At 46.7% G+C, this 20,191-nt stretch overlaps 1 protein-coding gene across 4 annotated transcripts in view; it reads left to right on the top strand.

The window, feature by feature from the left end:
* Nucleotides 1-20,191, top strand: part of TIAM2 (TIAM Rac1 associated GEF 2) — a 228,084-nt gene that overhangs the window by 104,806 nt on the left and 103,087 nt on the right. For all 4 annotated transcript variants that reach the window (XM_082731372.1, XM_082731373.1, XM_082731375.1 and 1 more), the window contains 3 exons: nucleotides 12,553-12,675; nucleotides 13,222-13,384; nucleotides 14,465-15,610. In XM_082731372.1, coding sequence (XP_082587498.1) covers nucleotides 14,471-15,610 — 1,140 coding nt within the window. In that variant the 5' untranslated portion in view covers nucleotides 12,553-12,675; nucleotides 13,222-13,384; nucleotides 14,465-14,470. The remainder of the gene's footprint in view (nucleotides 1-12,552; nucleotides 12,676-13,221; nucleotides 13,385-14,464; nucleotides 15,611-20,191) is intronic.

The following is a 20,191-nucleotide window of genomic DNA, read 5'->3' as shown; positions in this document are numbered from 1 at the left end:
GTACCCCAGGAATATGTTATACACTGTTGTCAGCTGTTTAAAGCCCATAGTATTGTCAGGCTGCACAGGGATCTTAGACAACTTACAAGTGGGAAAACTGGAAAACCACAGCACTGATATGACTTGTCCAAAGTCCGTGAGATGGTTAGTTGCTGGCCTGAGACGGGATACCAGGTATCTTGTTAGCCCCTTCCTGAGTCTGGCTGTTTCTTGAATTGGAAATGCGTTGGTATGTACTACTTTTTCTTTGTAAGTGGTAGAGACATGTCTGTGTATACTTATATACATATATGTGTATATACATTTACACACCCACCCCTGTCCGTTTCTCTCCCTCTCTCTGTTCTTTCTTTCATTTACTTACCTATCTACTTATCAGACCAGAGAGACTTCAAGCCATGGTGGGAGACAAGAGTTGTCTGTCTTATATCCTAATGAAATTCAAAGCCGTACACTCACTTGGGGTCCTATTTCCCGTTGATGTCTCACCGGAGAGGATTTTAGGTGCACAGGTGCTGTGCTAACCTCTGATGATGAGACAGCGTTGATTAGACTTCATCTGCCGATCTTCCTGGTTCAGCCTGGGATGAAGAGATGAAGCGTTCCCTCCCCTCCCCCAGTCCCATTCCAGTAGAAGACTGTTGAGAGGGAGGTCTTAATAGAGGGAGGCATGGAAGGGAACAGCAGAACAGCAGATGGGCTTTCCTTTAGTGCCAAGGTAATGCAAGGCACTTTTGGAAAAATAAACGCCACAAGTAAAGTGATAGACTGAGTTATCATTTCACTGTAGGAAAGGGATGTAGTAGGTGCTACAGATAATGTCAGGAAGGACTTGGTCCAGGGCGTTCCGAAGACTTAAATAAAGGTTTGCAAATCCTGCCTATCTTTAGGACAACATTGGAAAGTGAAAACACTCCTTTATCCTGTTTTTGTCCTGGACCGTGACACATCTCTGTAGTGGCAGAATTGTTAGAATCTCCATTCTAAAGTGGAGATGGGGGGAGGGGCTGAAGGGAGGCAGCGTCGATGGCCCGGGAGAGACAGGAGCTGAGCATTCGGTGACTGAAGGCGATGGAAAGGAGCTCTGGGCAGAGAGAATGAAACTGTTCTCAAGTCCTCTGTGGCCACTCCTGGAAGACGGAAGGACAGGTGGAAGGACTCGTTATACACAGTCCTAAACCAGGAAAACTCATGATAGTAAACGTTAACAGAGAGTTAAGATCTTTATGGAAAGTGTACATAAACCCAAGGATAGTGTAGGGGTGTGAAGGTGCAGATGTCGTCCGCTTAACACTGATGGGATGGACAAAGGCATCAGAAATAGCCAGAAAAGTGAAATACAAAACAACACTAAAACACCCTGGAAATAAGTGTCACCTAGCAAAGACCTTCACTTGCTCCCGCTGCCACGTGACTTGTAAAGGGGAGATGGAAATTACAAGAACACACAGCAATTAGCAGCTTCCCAGAGTTCTGCACCGGAGCTAATGCCCTTCTGTCCTGGTGCCCTACTACATCTTCTCTATCGCTGTTTTCAAGTGTTTTTCTAGAGTTTCTCTCCTGGCACAGGGTGGTTGCTCTTGGGCTGGGTCCTGTCTTGTGCGTGAGAGTCCTTCTGCTTTGTCTACTTAAAGGACAACATTTCGGCAGGAACCTCTCTCCTGTCACACAGCACATTTTCCCTCCAGTTACTCCCATTCACGTGCCGTGATTTCTCCCGAGGACAGACACGCAGACAGAGAGATAGACACACCAGGGACCACCCCCCATTTTTGGATTCCTCTGTCCTTCTAGCTACCAGTGGCTGCTCTGTTCCCCATCACAGGACAGCTGCAGCAAGTCCTTGCCCTTCACCGTCTTCCGTTTCATTGACCTCATCCTCACACTCACTCCCAGGGTTCACTCCCGCGCCACTCTGGTCAGGTTCATGGATAAACCTCCCCGTTGCTGGGTTCAGTGCTCGGTTATCTCCCACAGTTTTTGATTGGCTTTAAGGAGAGCATATTCTCTTGGTTTCCTCTTAATTAGATTCACTGACTGTATCTTCTGTTTCCTTCAAGTGCTCATCTCCTCATTTCCTCGACCTCGTCACGTGGGGAGCGCCCCAGGCCTCTTCTCTTCCCTTTGTTCTTTGACTCCCTTGGAGAGCTCATCCATTTAGGTCAGCTCAGTATTCCCACTGTCAGGTCCAACAGACATCTCAAACCCAACTCTTTGCCTCCTTCTAAGCCTCCTCTGCTGTGGCCTTGCCCATGCTTCAGGAAGGAAGATCACGGTGGCCCTTCGTGACCGCCACCGCTCCTCTCCTGCCCGTCCACCTGGGAATCCTCTTGACGCTCTCCCCTCCCTTCCCCCATATCCGGACTCGGACCTCTTCTCACCAGTCTCCCCAAGTCCAGCCCACACCGTCTCTCCCCCGAATCAGCCTAATTGCTCCCCAGCCCCAGCTTCCACAAAACTGCCAATAGCCCAACACAGGGCAGCCACAGTGATCCTCTTGAAGTATACCTCTTGGTGAGCCTTCTGTAGTCACAACCCTCTAATCACGACATTCAATTTCGAGGGGAAAGCCAGTGGCCTGGAAATGTCCCTTTGGGCTGCACTCTCTGGTTCCTTGTCCCTTCTTTGACCCCTTCTGTGCCGGTCACACCGGCCTGCCTGTTCTACCTCTTTGAGCATGTGTCCTTTCTGTGCTCTGCTTCGAGTGTCTTTTCCCCAGAATTCACATGGCTTCTGTCCTGCTTGTCTACGTAAATGCCACATTCCGTGAGGCTTTCCTCTTCCGCCCTTTCTAAAATGACAGTATCCCTCCCCCAACCTCTCCTCCTCCTCCTTTTTTTTTGCTAAAATTCTTGTCCCCTTATAGTAATTTACTTACTTTCCTCATTTGTTGTTCGTCCCGTCCCTTCTATAATAGAAGCTCCATGAAAGCAGGAATTTTGGGGAATGGGGTCTGTTTATTGTTATATCCTCAAGGCCTGGAACAGTGTCCACCACAAAGTAGTTGTTCAGTAAACAGTCAAAGTGTTTCTTACCTAGGATGCCTGATGAGATTCCTACAGCAGCCCAATACGAATCCTAAATATTGTTGGAACTCCTATATTTTACCTCAAACATGTAAATTTTCTATTTTACTTCATTATATATTTCCTTATGGAAGCAATTCTAAAATTACTTCACCTCCGGTGAAATTAAAGCTTCAGGAAGATGCCACTTGGCTGTACGGTGGTTTTGAGTTCCCCTTCCCTCTCTCTACCACCGGGGGCTTGGTCACCATGTCTCACCCTCACAGCCTTGGGGAAGTATATTGTTTTTTTTTGTTTTTTTTTTTTTGTTGTTTTTTTAAGATTTATTTATTTATTAGAGTGCATGCATGTGAGCAAGGAGACAGGAAGAGGGGGAGCATCATCAAGCCGACTCCCCCTGAGTGTGGTGCCTATCGTGGGGCTCAGTTTCATGACCCATAAGATCATGACCGGAGCCAAAACCAAGATTTGGAGGCTTAACTGATTGAGCCCCAGGAGGTATATTCTAAATTCCAGTGGATATTTAAGCTAGAGACCATGAAGTGTGCGCCACCAAGAAAACCAATTTTTCCTTTGTGTGATGTTTTTTTGTGAAGTAGTGAAATGGACAAACTACATTGTAACCTTAAATCTTCTCCGTTAACTTAAAAGTTCAGTTTTTCATTTCTCTCTCCTGGCCACTCCCAGCTGTGTAAGCCTTTGCCGCCTGAAAAAGGGATACCATCAGAGACAGACTTTCGTAGTGCTTTCTTTAGGAAAGGGGCGTGGGTCACAAATGTTCTTTGAGAAGAAAAGCCTGAAAGTTAAATTGTACTTTGGTTAAAAAAAAGGGGGGGGGCGCCTGGGTGGCTCAGTGGGTTAAGCTGCTGCCTTCGGCTCAGGTCATGATCTCAGGGTCCTGGGATCGAGTCCCGCATTGGGCTCTCTGCTCAGCAGGGAGCCTGCTTCCCTCTCTCTCTCTCTCTCTCTCTTCCTGCCTCTCAGTGTACTTGTAATTTCTCTCTGTCAAATAAATAAAATCTTTAAAAAAAAAAAAAGGAAAATTTCAGGTTGAAAAGTGCAGAAATATTTAAAAACTATTGTGATGCAATACCTGTATTAAAACAGTACTAAAAGACTTCCAAGTTGGTTTCCTGCCTTGACCCCTTAGTGGTCTTGGTGAAATTATTTAATCCCTGGAGGTGACAGGGCTGATCCTGAAAGCATTTGGGGTTCTTGCGCCCCAAGTGGCCTTGGCACACAGCAGTTCAGGGCACGTTAGATCCTTTTCTTCCCTCCGTGTGTCCTTCTACTTTAGGTATCCAAAAAATTGCAAATTCTGTAGATTAGGCAATTTATTTTATTTTAAAGATTTTACTTATTTGAGAGAGAGCACGAGCGAGAGAGCACAAGCAGGGGGAGTGGCAGAGGGAGAGAGAGAGGGAGAAGCAGGCTCCCCACTGAGCAGGGAACCTGATGCAGGGCTCAGCCCCAGGACGCTGAGATCATGACCTGAGCTGAAGGCAGATGCTTAATCCACTGAGCCACCCAGGCGCCCCTAAATTATGCAATTTAAGCTATACCTAATCTATTCATTTTTTTTTTTTTTTCCTGGAAGTTTCTGTAAATTTGCCAGCTAAAATCAGACTAGGTTTTTTTGTGAATAATCATATAATTTAAGGAAAAGTTCAGCAACAACTTGTTTAATTTTACCTGTGGACCCTTGTGGACCCCAGAACAACTTCTGTTGTAGCCTTAAGCCTCAGGCTTGGAGAAGTGAGCTCTCCGATCAGGCTGCGTGCTGGGCTGGGGTGGAAGAGTCACATGTTTATAAGGGCGAGGAAAGCGCCTACTCGAATGAGGGGAAAAAATGTGCGGTTTAAGCCTGTTCATTTTTTAACTTGAACAGTATATAATGAACCAAGATTTTAACCAGGAATCACTAGGTACAGTTACCACGGTGTATTTTGGTCACAGAATGTGACTGAGGTTCAGGGGTGCGATGCCTGCTTCTGATTTACTGAAGCACGTGCCTTACCTGCTGGTGTCCGAGTCCGCGAGAAGCCCCGTGGTTCAAAGCCTGCGCGTCCCCATGCAAGGGCTTCTGTTTCCATACAAAGCTTGGGGAGGACTCACCCAAGCCTGAACTCCCTTTTTTTGTGGAAGGGTTCCTGTTTATAAAAGTTTAAAATGAGAGGTTATTGGAAAGTCATGCTAGCAAACCTGAATCTTGTGCGTTTTTGGCCGCCACCAAATGTGCTTACTGCGCAAGGTCTGTAGAGGCAAGGATGTTGGCCAAATTTTGGATGAGATTTTAAGTAGACTTTGGAGAAAAGGGAGGGACTGAACATTTGATATATTTAAAAAAAAGGAAAACTGGGAAAAACAAGGATGAAAATGTATGAAAGGCATTCTGATCATTTCAAAAAGAAAAATAAGAAAAATCATTATTTTCTCAAGGGTTATTTTATTTAAAACTAAATTCTATAATTTTGCTTGAAAAGGTGGTTTAAATAAAACAACAAGAACCAAACCCTGAATTATGTTCAGTTTCTGTGACGGCGCAGATGAGGCTGGGCCCTCAGCTCCCTGGCATTCCAGCGACATACCGATAATATTTGTGGGATTGTTGGTCTCACCACCTCGCTCGTGAACTCCATGCTGTTAAAATTGTCATAAACCCCTTATTGGTTCTACAAATAGTTTATATTGGTAATGAGCCCCTCCCCACGCCATCTGAGAAGCCCTTTTGGGGACAGGATCAGATCATACATCCCTTTTGTTCCCCTCAGTCTCAGGACAGAGGGGGGCATAAGCAGGAGGGTCTCCTCATTCATGTCGAATGGTGAGTGGGACTCTGTGACGTTCAACTTCCAAGGTTCTGCCAGCACTGAGAACGTCTTCCTCCTTTGCCATTGCTGCCCCCACACTGATCTTTGAGGTGTGGATGACTGTGGGCTCCTTCTCCAGACGGTATGCTCAGGTGTCCCTCGGGGGTGGCACACCGTGGTGCTTCTGGGACAGCAGGGCGCATGGGGAGGGGTGATGGGTTACTGAGAGTCGACATCTCCCTAGCCTCTCCCCCTCTCCCACCTCCCCCTTCTCTAAACCTTGTCCCTGACACCAGTGGTCAGGCCCTGCTGCCCTTGAGTTTCTCCTGAACAAGCCGGGGTCTTTCTCCATGCAGTCACTTAGGGACTCCACACGCTGTCACACAGTGCCCATGTCTCAGAAACTGCTTTTCTCTTCCTTGGACGGCCTTTCTTTTCCTATTTTCACCCAACAGGATCCCACTCATCCTTCAAGACTCAGGTCTTCAGTTAACTTTTGCGGGGAGTAATTTTTTTTTTTTTTTTTTTAAGATTGCTTTATTTGAGGAAAGTGTGAGACAGCGTGAGTGTGGGGAGGGGCAGGGGGAGACACAGACTCCCCGCAGAGCAGGGACTCTCCTGGGACCCCGACCTGAGCTGAAGGCAGATGCTTAACGGACTGAGCCACCCACGTGCCCGTAGGGGCTTAGTTTTTAACTTTGCTCTGAAGAATTTAAACATCCAGTGAAAGTTTCTTTTAAGATGTAGAATGAAGGAGAGCGAGGACCTTGTGCCCAGCCTGTGGGGCCCGGGATTGCCCTCTGACCCCGGCGGCGCTTCGTCTCTTCCTGTCCTTAGCTCACGCGTTTGCCGGGGGCTGTGAGCGAGCAAATCTTTTGAGACTCCCTGGACTCTGTTTGTCCTTGGGTCTTACTAAAAGAGATGTGCCATGCAACTGCTCCTTGAGGTTTTATAAGTCACTGTTTCATTGTTTTTCACACTTTTTTTTTTTGGTTTGGTCGTGAAGACACCATTGTTCTTCATTATCGCTCAGTATCCACGCAAACAGACAAGCACACACAGAATTTAATTTCATAAAACCGTTTTTACTTTGACTGGAAGGCTCGTCTCTCCTTTCTGTCTGATTTTATTCTGTACTCTGCTCTATCGCTCTTCTGTTCTTAGAAAAATACTGATCACCGATTCATTACACGAATTTCACGACCCGTAGTTGGACAAGCATTTCTAAATGCTTACACGTTAGAGTTTGTTACGAAACAGGGGTGAGCGCGGAGACCCTCCTTGGGATAAATTGGTTTCCTCAGGCGCTGGGTGCTGCAGAAGCCGGGCTGTGGTTTCTGTGGCATTCACTACCTCTCCCCGCCCGGCACCCGCCGCCTGGTCCTGGGCTTTCCGACGTGCAGGTTGGTACGTCCGTCCATCTGTGAATACGCCTTTGGAAGGGGCCCTGCTGGATGGGAACAGCACTGCTAGGGCTCTGCAGGGCACGTTCCGCTTTTGAGGCCCTGGCAGCAGCTTGCTGTCTGCCTGCTTGACTGGTAAGGATCCCTCTTCCTAAGCACTGTTCCTGGGGAGACCAGATGCTCCTCTCGCCTGCCTCCTTTACGCATGGGGTTCAAGTCTTCTTGTGATGAGCAACGGGCCTCTTTGAGTCATGGCATTTAGTTCTCGCATTGTGACTAGTTCACTGACTCAGCATGAGAGAAGCAGGTTTGGGCAACATGTAGAGCGTTTGTTACTAAGTTTGGAGCCTGGCAGCGATGAATGCATTTGTTTCCGATTTTTCAGCATGTGCTTGTGTTATAGCCGTTTTAATAAGACAGGCAGTAAAACTTGAAGGCAGGGTTTCGGAGCCTCAACACTATTGACACATTAGGTCAGGGAACACATGGGGGCCATCCTGTTGGCCACGGACAGAATTCCACCCACCAGATGACCTGACCCCAGTTGTGACAATTGAAAATGTCTCCAGATGCTACCAATTGTCCTCATGGGGCCAAAGTTGATGTGGTGTTGAGAATGACTGCTTTAAAGTCATACCAGTTGTTCATTGAGCAGTTAGGTTATTTTCGTCCATTAAAAAAAAAAAAGATTTTATTTATTTATTTGACAGAGAGATCACAAGTAGGCAGAGAGGCAGGCAGAGAGAGGGGAAAGCAGGCTCCCCGCTGAGCAGAGAGCCCAATGCAGGGCTCGATCCCAGGTCCCCAAGATCATGATCCAAGCCAAAGGCAGCGGCTTAACCCACTGAGCCACCCAGGTGCCCCTCATTTTTTTTTTTTTTTTATCATGACTATCTAATAACATAAGCCACGTACTTATGTGACTGCTTTTGTTGACATTTGGCAGACCTCTGACATACAGGGTAGTTTTACATGCTGTTACTGTTTGGAGAATTGATAAAAAAAAATCAGAAATGTGCTAACAGAACTTGGAAGATTACAAATATATAAATATATAATAATTAGCATAATTGATAGTGAATAAAATGGAACAACAAATGGCCCTAAGATTTGATATCATAGTACACGAAATTAGACTTAAAACTAAAGCTAGTAATAGTACTCTGGGTGTGTGCTGTGTTTCCCAGGTTTTTTTGGTGGTTTCATGTATATTTCCACTAGTCTCAGTAGGGTAGATATTTTTATCCTCAAGTTGTAAGTGGGGGAAATGAGATTCAGAGTGTTAGGTAATTTGCCCAAAGACTAGTGCTATTTAAGAGATGGAAACGGGTCTTAAACTCAAGTTCTCTGACACAAACTAGAGTAGGAATCAGAGACTTGTCTTTTTAATGATCAAAGTACCTCCTCTCCAGCCTCCCACCCCCAGATAAAGGACACCAGGTAGATATTGTTACGGTTAATGATGGCTAGTCGTATTCTCATCTTTTTTCTTAGTTCTTAGCACCATCTGGAATGTTGGCCTTGGACAAAGAAGAAGCTCCTATTTCAGTACGAAAATCTCTCTGGAATTTCATGAGAAGCCTTGTTGGTGTCTCATGGTGGTAGAACCTGAGTTTCCCTCACTGCCTTGCCCAGCCATAAGCCTGCTTTTATGCAGTGTCCCCACACTTCTGTTGTGCTTGCTGTCCCTGGTCAGCCCCGGTCCTCCTCACAGAGCCATCTGGCCCCCGGGGGGGGTGCTTCTTACTCCCCTTTAGTTGCTCTTTCTGACAGCTGGCCCAGGCCAGAGACAAAGCAGTCTTTCCTCTGCTGTAAACTCTATACTGCATAGAAATGGAGACTTTGTTAATCTTAACACATCAGTTCAAGGCAAATGAAGAAAAGGTAAATCTTGCATTTCCTCCTGAAAGAGGTTTTCTGTGGATTTCAGTAGGTCCCAGTGGCTGTTGGGATCGTGGTGACGTATTTGTGAATTCCTTCACATCGCCGCACATTTCTGGGGGGTGGTCATTGATCACAGTTTTAATAAGAACAAACATTGTTCTTATTCGTGATTTTAGCTTAAAAAGCACATTTATGTAATTGGAGATTGGAAGGTAATGCAAAAAACCAAAGACAAGGACTTTTTTGTCTTTCTTTTAGGTTCATGAGATGGTGGTCTATTTTTAAAAATTGTGTTATTTTATTATACAATAAATAAAAGAATTATTATAAAAAAGTGTTTATGCAACACACAGTGTTTGCTCAGCACACACAGTCTTTGCAGCATATCGTTTATTCCAGAATGTCTTCCCTGAATTCTCTCTCAGTCAGCTGTGGGCCTGCATGCACATTTATATACCCATTAACATCAGTTGTAGGTTAGCATACCTAATGCGTGTTACTACATGAAGGCACTCCTAATACGGATTATTACAGGTTAGTGTATCTAATATCTGTTTTTTCTGCTTAGAGACGCTGGGGTCTTTGAACTGTTTCTTCTCTTAAAAAAAAAATAGGGAATCTGTTGTTTCGTATTTTCAGCCCCCTTTCTATCAACAAAAAAATTTTTTTAAAGATTTTATTTATTTATTTGAGACAGACAGAGGGGGGAGAGAGCAAGCGAGTGAGCATGAGAGAGGAGAAGGTCAGAGGGAGAAGTAGACTCCCCGCAGAGCTGGGACCCCGATGCGGGACTTGATCCTGTGACTCCGGGCTCACTTCCTGAGCAGAAGGCAGTGGTTTAACCAACTGCGTCACCCAGGCACCCAAACAAAAATGTTTTTAACTACCATAAATTTCCTTTGTTAAAGGAGTCAGGGGTGCTGAACATTTGACCTATTTATTCTCTTTTTTCTAGACAAAAATCCCAGCGGAAGCATGACCGTTAGTATCTGTTCAGTTTGCCAAACTCCTCAGGATAATTGTTTCCCTCAGAAATGACCCTTCCTGTCAATAAATTCCTCATAAATATTGAATAAATTCTTCTCATTCTAGTTGAAGGCTGGTTTTCTTCTGCCAGGATTGGCTGAAGAGGTTGAACAGCTGATAGGCATTTCTGTAGGCAACAATGCACGTTGTTCCCCGTCTCCATCAATCGCCTTTTGCTTTTCTCTAGGGAGTGTTGTGTTCAGTGGAAACATGCCCTCGTGGGCATATGTGTCAGTCTTTTGGCTGGACCCTTTGGGAATGATTCCTTCTCATTCCTGCTCAACCTTCTGCCACATGAAATTGGTTCATTTAGTTCAACAGGTGTGTACTGAATGGGCCCCCAAAATGGCAGGCCTCGCGTGGACAGTGTCCTGTAAGGGACAGGGTCCAGGGCTATGTTTTTGAAGCATAACATGACATAAAAATTAAGCTACTTAATTTCAAAAGTAATATGAAGCGTTGAGGTTATAACCTGCTGTTGGGGACTGAGCTTCCGCCCTGGAGCCCTTCTGTGGCTTTGATTCCTGGCCTTTGTGTGTCCTTGAGCAGCTGACAAAGGGGGCTTCTCAGCGGCAGTTTTGAGCCACTGATGTTGGAGGGCTTGACGCCAGGGCTGTGTGTGCTGGTCTTCAGGCACGTGACCTTCGGAGCAGAAGGGCCTGACAAAGCAGGCAGCTGTGGGTGAGTGACCTTGGAGCCTTTCACCTTGGGGGTCATCACCGGGCCTTGGTCTTGAGCAAAGTAAACAAGTTCAGAGGCTCCCCGCAATCAGTTCGTGGGGGAGGCCTCCGTGGTGGCAGCCGGGGTGACTCTGCCGCTTCGAGTTCCTTGAGTTAAGATGTAGCAGAGAAAATACTGACAACTCAGATTGTGAGCTTTTAAAAGGGTTGAGTTCTTGGGGTGCCGGGGTGACTCAGCTGGTTAAGTGCCCGACTCTTGGTTTTGGCTCTGGTCGTGATCTCAGGGCTGTGATGGAGCCCCGTGTCGAGCTCTGCCCTGGGCGTGGAGCCTGCTTAGGATTGTCTTTCTCCTTCTCCCTCTCCCCTCTCCCCTTTTAAGAAGAAAAGGTGGAGTTCTTGTGATCCAGCTCTGGTGTCAAAGTGGTCCCGGGGGCCGTGTTTTAGTGGCATCTCAGCCAGTGGCTGTTGCCTCTTTTAGATGTTTGTGAGTGCCCACTGAAAGAGAAGTGGGTAGTGGTGTAGCAGGTGCTGTTTCTGGCCACATGAGTGAGATGCTCGTAGATCCTCCTGCTACTACCAAAGTGAAAGACCTTTTTGATATTCCCCCCAACTCCCCAATTTAAAGTGGATACGTGAGATTATACAGTAGTCTCAGCAGACTTGTGTCTTTGGCCTTATTGGAGAAACTTAGGGCTGGTGCTTCATTAACTTTAAAAGTCACTGTGGAGGGGTGCCTGGGTGGCTCAGTGGGTTAAAGCCTCTGCCTTTGGCTCAGCTCATGATCCCAGGGTCCTGGGATCGAGCCCCGCATCAGGCTCTCTGCTCAGCAGGGAGCCTGCTTCCTTCTCTCTCTCTGCCTGCCTCTCTGCCTACTTGTGATCTGTGTCTGTCAAATAAATTAATCAAATCCTAAAAAAAAAAAAAAAAAAAGTCACTGTGGAGCCCTCCAGTGAAGCTATACGAAGGGCCAGCAAGCACATAAAAGGATGGGCAGCATTGCTAGTCATTAGAGACCACGCACACTAGAGCTGCACTAAGATACCTCTCATACCTATCGGTGGCCCCTGTCAAACACCCAGACAACCGCAGGGCTGTTGGGAGTGTGGAGGAACTGGACTCCACCGATGCGGTCGGTGGGGGTATCGCAGTGGTGCTGCTGCTGTGGAAACAGGATGGTGGTTCCTTAAAAAGTTAAACAGGATTACCATAGGAGTTAGCAGTTCTTGTCCTGGGTAGATACGCCAAAGGACTGAAAGCAGGGTCTCGGAGAGGAGTCTGTCTACCCACATTTGTAGCAGCATCATTCACAAGGGCCAACAGGTGGAAAGCAGCCCGAGTGTCCACTGATGGAGAAGTAGATGAGCGAGGTGGGGTGTGCACCTGCCCAGCTTTGTACAGGAAGGGGATTCTGACATAAGCTATAACATGGAGGAACCTGGAAGCCATTCTGCTAAGGGAGATAGGCTCGTCCCGAAAAGACAAATGCTGCTGTGTGATTCTGGTTCTGTGAGATCCCTCAAGAATGGAAGCTGGGGCTCTGGGGAGCGGGGTGAGGAGTTTCAGTTTTGTGAGGTGAGTGTTCTGGAGACTGGCCGCGTGAGAATACGAATGCACTTAACACAACTAACGGTACAGTTTAAAATGGGTAAGATGGTCAGTTTTATTCTATGTGTATTTTAACACAGTTATAAATAATTTTCTTCTTCTTTTTTTTTTTGAATAGGGAGAAAGTTCCACTTGAACCCACACGGCTCTGCTCTGTCTTTCGAGAACGTTCAGGCTTTGAGTGCCGGGAGTGAGCCCCGCCAGATGGCAGCTTCCCCAGGCTGTCGTCTTACCCTCCAAGGTGGGCCTCCTGCTCCTGCTTCTTGTGTGGAAAGACCCAGACATTCGCGGGAGATAAACTTTTGATCTCCTTTATGGGGTCAGTCTCTAAAAGGGAAGTTACTTCACGGTGATTCTGCATTTGGGGTTTTGTTGTTACTACTGAGTCAAATAGAGAACAATGCCCTGTTGTCCTATCAGGGTGATGCTCCTGCCATCCCGTCGGTGTGCAGAGTCTGCAAGTTGTTTTCCTACTGGTGGTGACAGACGAGCCGTGACTCATGCCAGTGCCTTCACCTGCCCTCCGCTGAAACAAAGGCACGCATTGGACTACAGACTGTGTGCTGAGTTAATGGCCTTTACAAGATTGGATGGGCAGTTCTAGCTTCATTTATATCTTCCAACACCTCTGATGAATCAAGCAGTTCACAGACATTTCATTTATTATTCTGATAGTGATTGTGGACACTGGTGGTTTTTTCATGTAATTTACAAGAAACTTTTGCTTTGACCTTCTGGGAGCTCAGTGTAAAATGCTTGACAGTTTTCTTGTATTTCTGTTTTTCAGAATCGTTTCATGGATTCACGTGCCATACTTAACCATGCTGCCTTTTTCTAGGACCCAGTAAAGCCTTCTGACTCTTACTCTCTCTCAGAGCACAGACTAGACTTCAGGTAAAGCCAGCGCACATGAGTTGTGGTTCACGTCGAGTGGCAAGACTGTGATCAAGGTAATAAGTAAGTTTCATTGTTCAGTCTGGTTAATTTTGTTTTTAATTGTGTTTGCTAATTCCTACCAAAGAAAAGTCAATCCATTTGACTTTTGTTTTGTGGGTGTACATTCTTAGGTAATTTTAAAAGAATTAAAAACCTACTAAATATATTTTGAAATGGAACTGGAAACATGTATCTAACTTGCCTCAAATAGTGATATACCAATTAGGGTGAAAAACCCAAGGGGAAGGTTTGGCTCAAATTTCAACTTGCGTGTTTGGCTTAAGTAATAGATGAATCGAACACATTGGGGTTTTACAGGGAATGAAAAGAATCTAAATTTTTTTTCAGACATCCGTATTCTGATAAATCAGCTTCCAACTGCTTTTCCTCATCATGTTCTAAATTGAGGACCCTCAAAGGCTTTAGACAAGCACTAGAGATTCGTTTTATTAAAACGTTTTTCTGCCCCAAATGAGAACTTTTATTCTTTACCCCACTCCTGTTTTCATCTCATCCTAGTTTGGGGGGACTCCTTTTGTGGTGTTCCTATTCTGTGTGATCTGTCAAAACTCCAACAGAGTGTGGTCCCCAGACTCATGTTATTAAAAAGGAGCAGTAGTGTCTTCTATTGGGGTGAGGTATTTGCTCTTCTAGCAGTTGGCGTGTGGTAGAAGTCGTTGTCTCTGGTCACTGAGGAGCTGGTGTTTTGGAGTGCCTGAGCTAAGATGCTTTCCTTCATGTTTCTGTTCAAGAGTCATTTATTCGGAACCTCTCAGTGCCACACCTACAGGAGGCCTCTACTTTAAGTTGATTTTTATGCCTATTGGATGTCTGTATTAATATCATACAAAAAAATTATGTATTTAAAGTAACTAGTTTGTCTGCTTGGTTAAGACCTGCATGGCACAAGGAGAATCAATTCAGTAGGTAACTTCTGTCCCTACTTCTCTGACTTGTGTGGGACACCAAAAAAAGTCGTTCTTTTGTAATGTGTGGAACTTTTTAATTTTTTTTTTTTTTTTTTTAGAAAATTCTGTCACAGTAGAATGTAACTTAGGTCATGTTTCTTACTGATGCTACTGTTCTTAATTTAGGTTACAATGGGGAACTCTGAGAGTCAGTACACCCTTCCAGGATCTAAAAATCATAGCAGTTCTAACACTGGTGCTGAGCAAAAGCCTTGCTCCCTGAAAATCCGCAGCGTTCATGGGAGGGATGACAAGTCCCTGCACGGATGGGGTCACGGAGGCAGCGGAGCGGGTTACAAGTCCCGGTCCCTGGCCCGAAGCTGCCTTTCCCACTTTAAGAGCGCTCAGCCTTACGCATCCAGACTGGGCGGACCCACGTGCAAAGTCCCCAAAAGCAGCGCCTACCCCAAGCCCAGGACCAGCGGCTCGGGGAACGAGTTCCAGAGCGGCAGCGCGGCCTTCTCGGCGGAGAACGGCTTCCACGACGTGGGGCACGAGCGGGCGGCTGACCTCGCCGTCTCGAGGGACTGCAGTGGGCACCTTCTCAACTGCTACGGGAGGAGCGAGAGCGCGGCCGCCACGCCGCCCGGCGAGGACCGCAGGAGCCCCCGGGTGCTCATCAAGACGCTGGGGAAGCTGGACGGCTGTCTGCGGGTCGAGTTCCACAGCGGCGGCCAGCAGGGCAGGGGGCCCCGGGGGGACGCGGGCGGCCCGGTGCGGCTGCTGCGCTACTCGCCCACCTTGGGCGCCGGGCCCGACTCGCCCCCGGACTCGCGGCCGCGCTCCAGCAAGGGCAGCTCCCTGAGCTCCGAGTCGTCCTGGTACGACTCGCCCTGGGGCCCCGTGGGCGAGGCCAGCGAGGCCAGCGAGGCCGAGGGCTCCTTGCCCGTGCCCGGCACGCCCGCCCCCGGCCTCTGCGCCGCCGACTTCCCGCCGCCCGGGGCCCCCAAGCTGTTCAACCAAAGCTCGTCCCTGTCCTCGCTCCGGGAGCTCTACCCCGACCCCAGCCCGGCGCCCTCGGGCCTGCGGCTGTCCGACGAGTTCGTGGGCACGCCCGCCAGCCTCAGCCACCGCGTGTCCTTCGCCTCGGACATGGACGTGCCGTCCCGGGTGGAGCGCAGGGACCCCGGCCCGTACTCGTCCTTCACCCTCCCCTGCCGCAAGTCCAAGGCCTTGACCGAGGACGCCTCCAAGAAGGACACGCTCAAAGCCCGCATGCGCCGCATCAGCGACTGGACGGGAAGCCTCTCCAGAAAGAAAAGGAAGCTGCAGGTGAGTACACCTTAGGGTGGAGGGGGAAGCTTCCCTTCCCTTCTCCAGCAGCAGGAGTGTTGCCTGAGCTGCCCCAGGGCGCTGGGCTGAGGCTAAGGGAGCTCAGGAAAGTGAAGAGTTTAGTCTGGGACTGGGCGCCTCCTGTTTGCTGGGGTGGGTAGGGTGGTTTTTCTCTTACCCTTGAGATGCGCACTTTTTCTCTTAACCCACAACCTCAGGCTCTCTGGTTCAGTGCAAGCTCACCTCCTGCGCTCTGCTGCCAACACCACAGGACACAGGACACAGGCCTCGTCCCAGGGCGTGGCCAAACTGTCCTTAGAAAGTACAGCATTCCAGAGAATTCCCCAGTGAACTGGTCATCTGAGAATTTTGCTAGAGCTCATTCTTGAAGCCTAAAGATAAGGAGAGCTAGATCATTGTTATTTGGGAATGAGTTGCTTTCCTGAACTTGATATTACTTTGGGGAAATTAACATTTTTGGGGATACGTAAAAAAAATTATCTGTATAATCTCATTGTCTTCTAAGGGGGTTAGCAAACAGTTTTTGAAAACATCTTGTACCCAAGAACACGTAATATCAAAAATATAATGCCTGATAAAAGAATTGTGATGAGGATAATACTTATTATGATGTATAAAGTTGTATTGGGGAAACAATACAGGAAGGAAAGTAATAGGTTGCCTTTTTAGGTAACTAGTGGTAAGTGCTAGGTTTTAGTTCTTCTTTTTCTTTTAAAGATTTTATTTATTTAAGATACCTAGTGAGAGAGAGAGAGAACTAGCAGGGAGGGAGGGGAAGGGAGAAGCAGACTCCTCTACTGGGCGGGGAGCTAGACCCTGGGCTCCATCCCAGGACCCCTGGGGTCCTGCTGACCCAAAAGCTGATGCCCAACTGACTGAGCCACCCAGGCGCTGCTAGGTTTTTAATTCTTTTGCTCTTGGCTTTTCTATTTTGTGTGTTTCTACTTCTAGTTATTTGTAGAAGGAAGAAAGCTTTTCCTTTTTCTTTTTTTTCCTTTGCTTACACAATATAAGTCGCATTGTTGAAGATTTGAATGGGCAGTTTGTCTCTAGTAAAACTGCGTTTTATCCATCCTAGATAGATACGGAATTATAAAATTTTATAGAGCCTTATGGGTGACCAAGATCCCGCCTTCCCTGAGTAGATCGTGTCAGATCTGTAAAACTTACTAGTAGTTACTTCCTTCTCATGCATGAGGCACACCACCAGCACCCCTCCCGTGTTGTGCTTTGTTGCCCCTGGCTCTCCCTTTACCCACAGATGAAGAACAGAGGACCACTGTCCCGCCACGGAACTCTTCATATGCCCGAATGTAGTAATTTGCTAACGCCTTACTCCTCACTTCTTCACACTCAACCACTGCCTAGTAGAGATCAGGTCCCATGTCCTGAACAGCTGGCAGTAGTTGAGCCTGATGAGGGAAATAGGTCCTGCTTTCTCTGGGGCTATAATCCCACACAGGCAACTTTTGTGTCTTTTTGACTCAGGTGTTCTGTGGCTGACTGAGGTTTAGCTGTCATTTATCAGGACCCCTAATTGATCCTGGCCTCGAGCCTGTTACTCCCCATCTCTTGTTTGCATAGAGTATGGTCCTCATTGTCCACGTGTGTGTCCTGGCTCACACACCACTGTACTGAGTCTAATTCAGGTTTAGTTCAGCTAAAGGCAGGCCACTTGCCACTGTGTACTGACCACATTCTGTCCCATTCAGGCCATCACTGTCCCCCTGGGAGGTGACCTCCTTCAAGTCTGGGTCATCCAGAGGTTTCGTTCTGAATGGTTTGTTAGCCTATGGAGTGAAGAACAGACTGGTTAGATAATCAAAAAGTCTGAATTTGGAAGTTGGAAAGGACTTCCACCTCACTTTAAAATGAAGAAAATAAGGCTTAAGGAGTTTGAGGGGCTTCCCTGAAAGAGACATGGCAAGTTGGTGGAGAAGCCAGGGTCAAAGCCATTTCTACTAAGCCTCATAGAAGAGCTCTTTCCGATGAGACACATGGCCAAGGTACTGTTGATAGCCACTGGTAGTTGCTTTGGGCTTATTGAATGTCAAAGTGAACCGCTTTGGTATCCTGAGAAGCCAGCTTTTTAGTTTTGCTTATGCTCCCACAATCGATAATCCGTAAAGGTAAGCAAGACGAATTTTTCGTCTTGTTAACAAGATGAACGTGTGCCACTTTTGTTGGTCATGTTTTTTTTTTTTTTCTCCTCTGTTTTCCTTTCATGATTTATGGCAGAGATCAGGTTTAGATCCTTAAAAATGTAGTCAGCGCACGGGAGCAAAATTCCCGACAGTGTAGCAGATGGCACCAAATGAATGCATGTTCTCACATCACATAAACTTCGGTGTGCCAGCAGGGCTAAGGTCCAGAAACCCTTACCATGATGGAGAGACTGACTTGTTTTGACTTTTTAAAGAAGCAGTATACAAGAGGAACCCTTTCTTAGGGTTTTTAACCAGTAGGGTGAGTTAGTGAAAAAGCATACACAACTGAAAAAGAGTACCACAGTAATCAGAGAGAATGTGCTAGAGAGGAGGATGTGTTTGATGCCAACAAACCTTAATATTAAGGGAGCTGTACTGTGAGTCCTTGTTCCTGTCCTCGGTGAACTCTTAGTTCTGTCAGTCAGGGTGGGCTGGGTTATGCTGAGATCACAGAAAGCTCTCAGAACTCCGAGGCTAGTACAAGCAAAGTTCCTTTCTTTCCCAGGCTGTCAGTCTGGTCTGCACTGTTCCTCTCTGGGACCCTGGGTCCACAGAGCAGTTCCATCTGCAAAACTGCAAGCCTTGGCAGCAGAAGAGGAAAGAAAATTGTGTGTTGGCTTTGGAAGTTTCCATGTGTCACTTCTGCATGCTTTTATTGGCCCAAGCTAGTCACATGGTCATGTCCAACTCAGAGGGGGAAGGAGAAGGAATGACCCTGCGCTGGGCCCTGGGAGGAGGGTCAGGCGTATTTATTTGGTGGGCAGCAGTGATCGCGGACATTCAGGAGGCAGAGACCCTGGCCTTTAGGCCCTCCTAATTTTAGACCTCACGGCCCTTTGAGGGCTGCGTAGTCACAGAGAGCTAGTGGTCTCTACTGTGGGATGAAGGAAAAAGACATGTGAACAACGGCCAGGTGTGAATTTGAATACATTTTCCTAGAAAGTGAGGAATGATGATCAGGAGTTTTCTTTTACCTCCCGAGAGAGACTGAACTCTCTTGAGCTCCTCTCTCCTCTTTTCGGTAGTGCCCTGGTCATGAAGTTACATTTTGCATTGCCTAGGATGATCTAGGTGCATGCAGAGAAATGGAAGTCAGACTGCCTTGTGTACACGTATACACGACTCCTTGGTTTCATACGCATAGCACGGCGACGGGCAATGCAGCTGAGCCAACTTAGGGACGGACGTCCACTCATACATTCCTGTTAGCTGAAAATCAGTCACTGGTTATTAGGATTCTCAATAGAAAGCTTTAGAAATGTGTTAGAAACTGGGAAAGTTCATGTTTAAGAATCAGATATAAATGCTGAAATGCAATATTTTCCCATTTCTTAGGAAAATTTGTCACGCTTTGCTGTGGTAGAACATTTAAAAGTGAGGGCTACAACTACCAGCTGAAGACTCTCTCACAAGAAAGGCTGTCAACAGTGTTTATAGGGTCACATTTAAGTTTGGCACCTGAGTGTCTTTCCTCTGGCAGAGTTTGGCTTGTTTTGAAACACCCCATTAGAGCTCTTGCTGGGTGTCCAAGCCATCCCTGTGTTTGGGGGCTGTGAGTCAGAGTCACATTCGTAGCTGACATGATGTTAACGCTAGCTAAATGAGAAGTATTCCTTCACCTCTTAGGAGTTTTTGAAGAGCAACGAAGTGACAATTAAAAAAAAAAATCTTAAATTATTTTGAAAGTTCCTTCTCTAAGTGACTCACTGCAGCGGGCTTACTTGCTCTATTCTTGCATAAGCATCTGTGTATAAATAAATATGACTATGGGACATGGTGTAAACACAAGTGGAAAATAATATTTTTGTTAGTAATAGCTGCGATTGGGACTCCGTTGTTTATAGCCCCTGGGTATTTGGAAGTACTCTCCAGCTGATGATTTTCCTACAAAATGTACTTGCTACTGGATTTCCGGATAGAGTGTCGGAAAGGATAACCCCTCCACACAGTGGAGTATTCAGAATGAGGCCTTCGGTCAGTGGTGCTTGACTCATTTTTATTTTAAATTATTATATGTTTATTATTTATTTAATTTTATTTTTATTTTAATGGGTAAGGCAATATAATGGACAGTCTTCTAGCAGCTGAGTAGATGTGTACACTGGACACTGCTCTGCAGACTTACCTTAATCTAAGCTCTAAATTTGGAATGTTAGAGTCTTTTAAGTCTTTTCTGATGAAAAATGTACTTACTGATGTTTACCAGTGAATGGCCTGTCTGAAAGTTATTCTTCTTAAATAACCGGATTTCTCTAAGTGAGGAAACATTCCGTGTTTTCAGCTCTGCATGGCCACTAACTGTCAGTGCATTGTAGTCTCACGGGGGGCAGCCATTATTTTATAGATATTAGTT

The sequence above is a fragment of the Mustela nivalis genome (assembly GCF_964662115.1).
Source record: "Mustela nivalis genome assembly, chromosome: 5".
NCBI lineage: Eukaryota > Metazoa > Chordata > Mammalia > Carnivora > Mustelidae > Mustela > Mustela nivalis.
The sequence above is the reverse complement of the archived record's forward strand: the minus strand, read 5'-3'. Positions and strand labels throughout refer to the sequence as shown.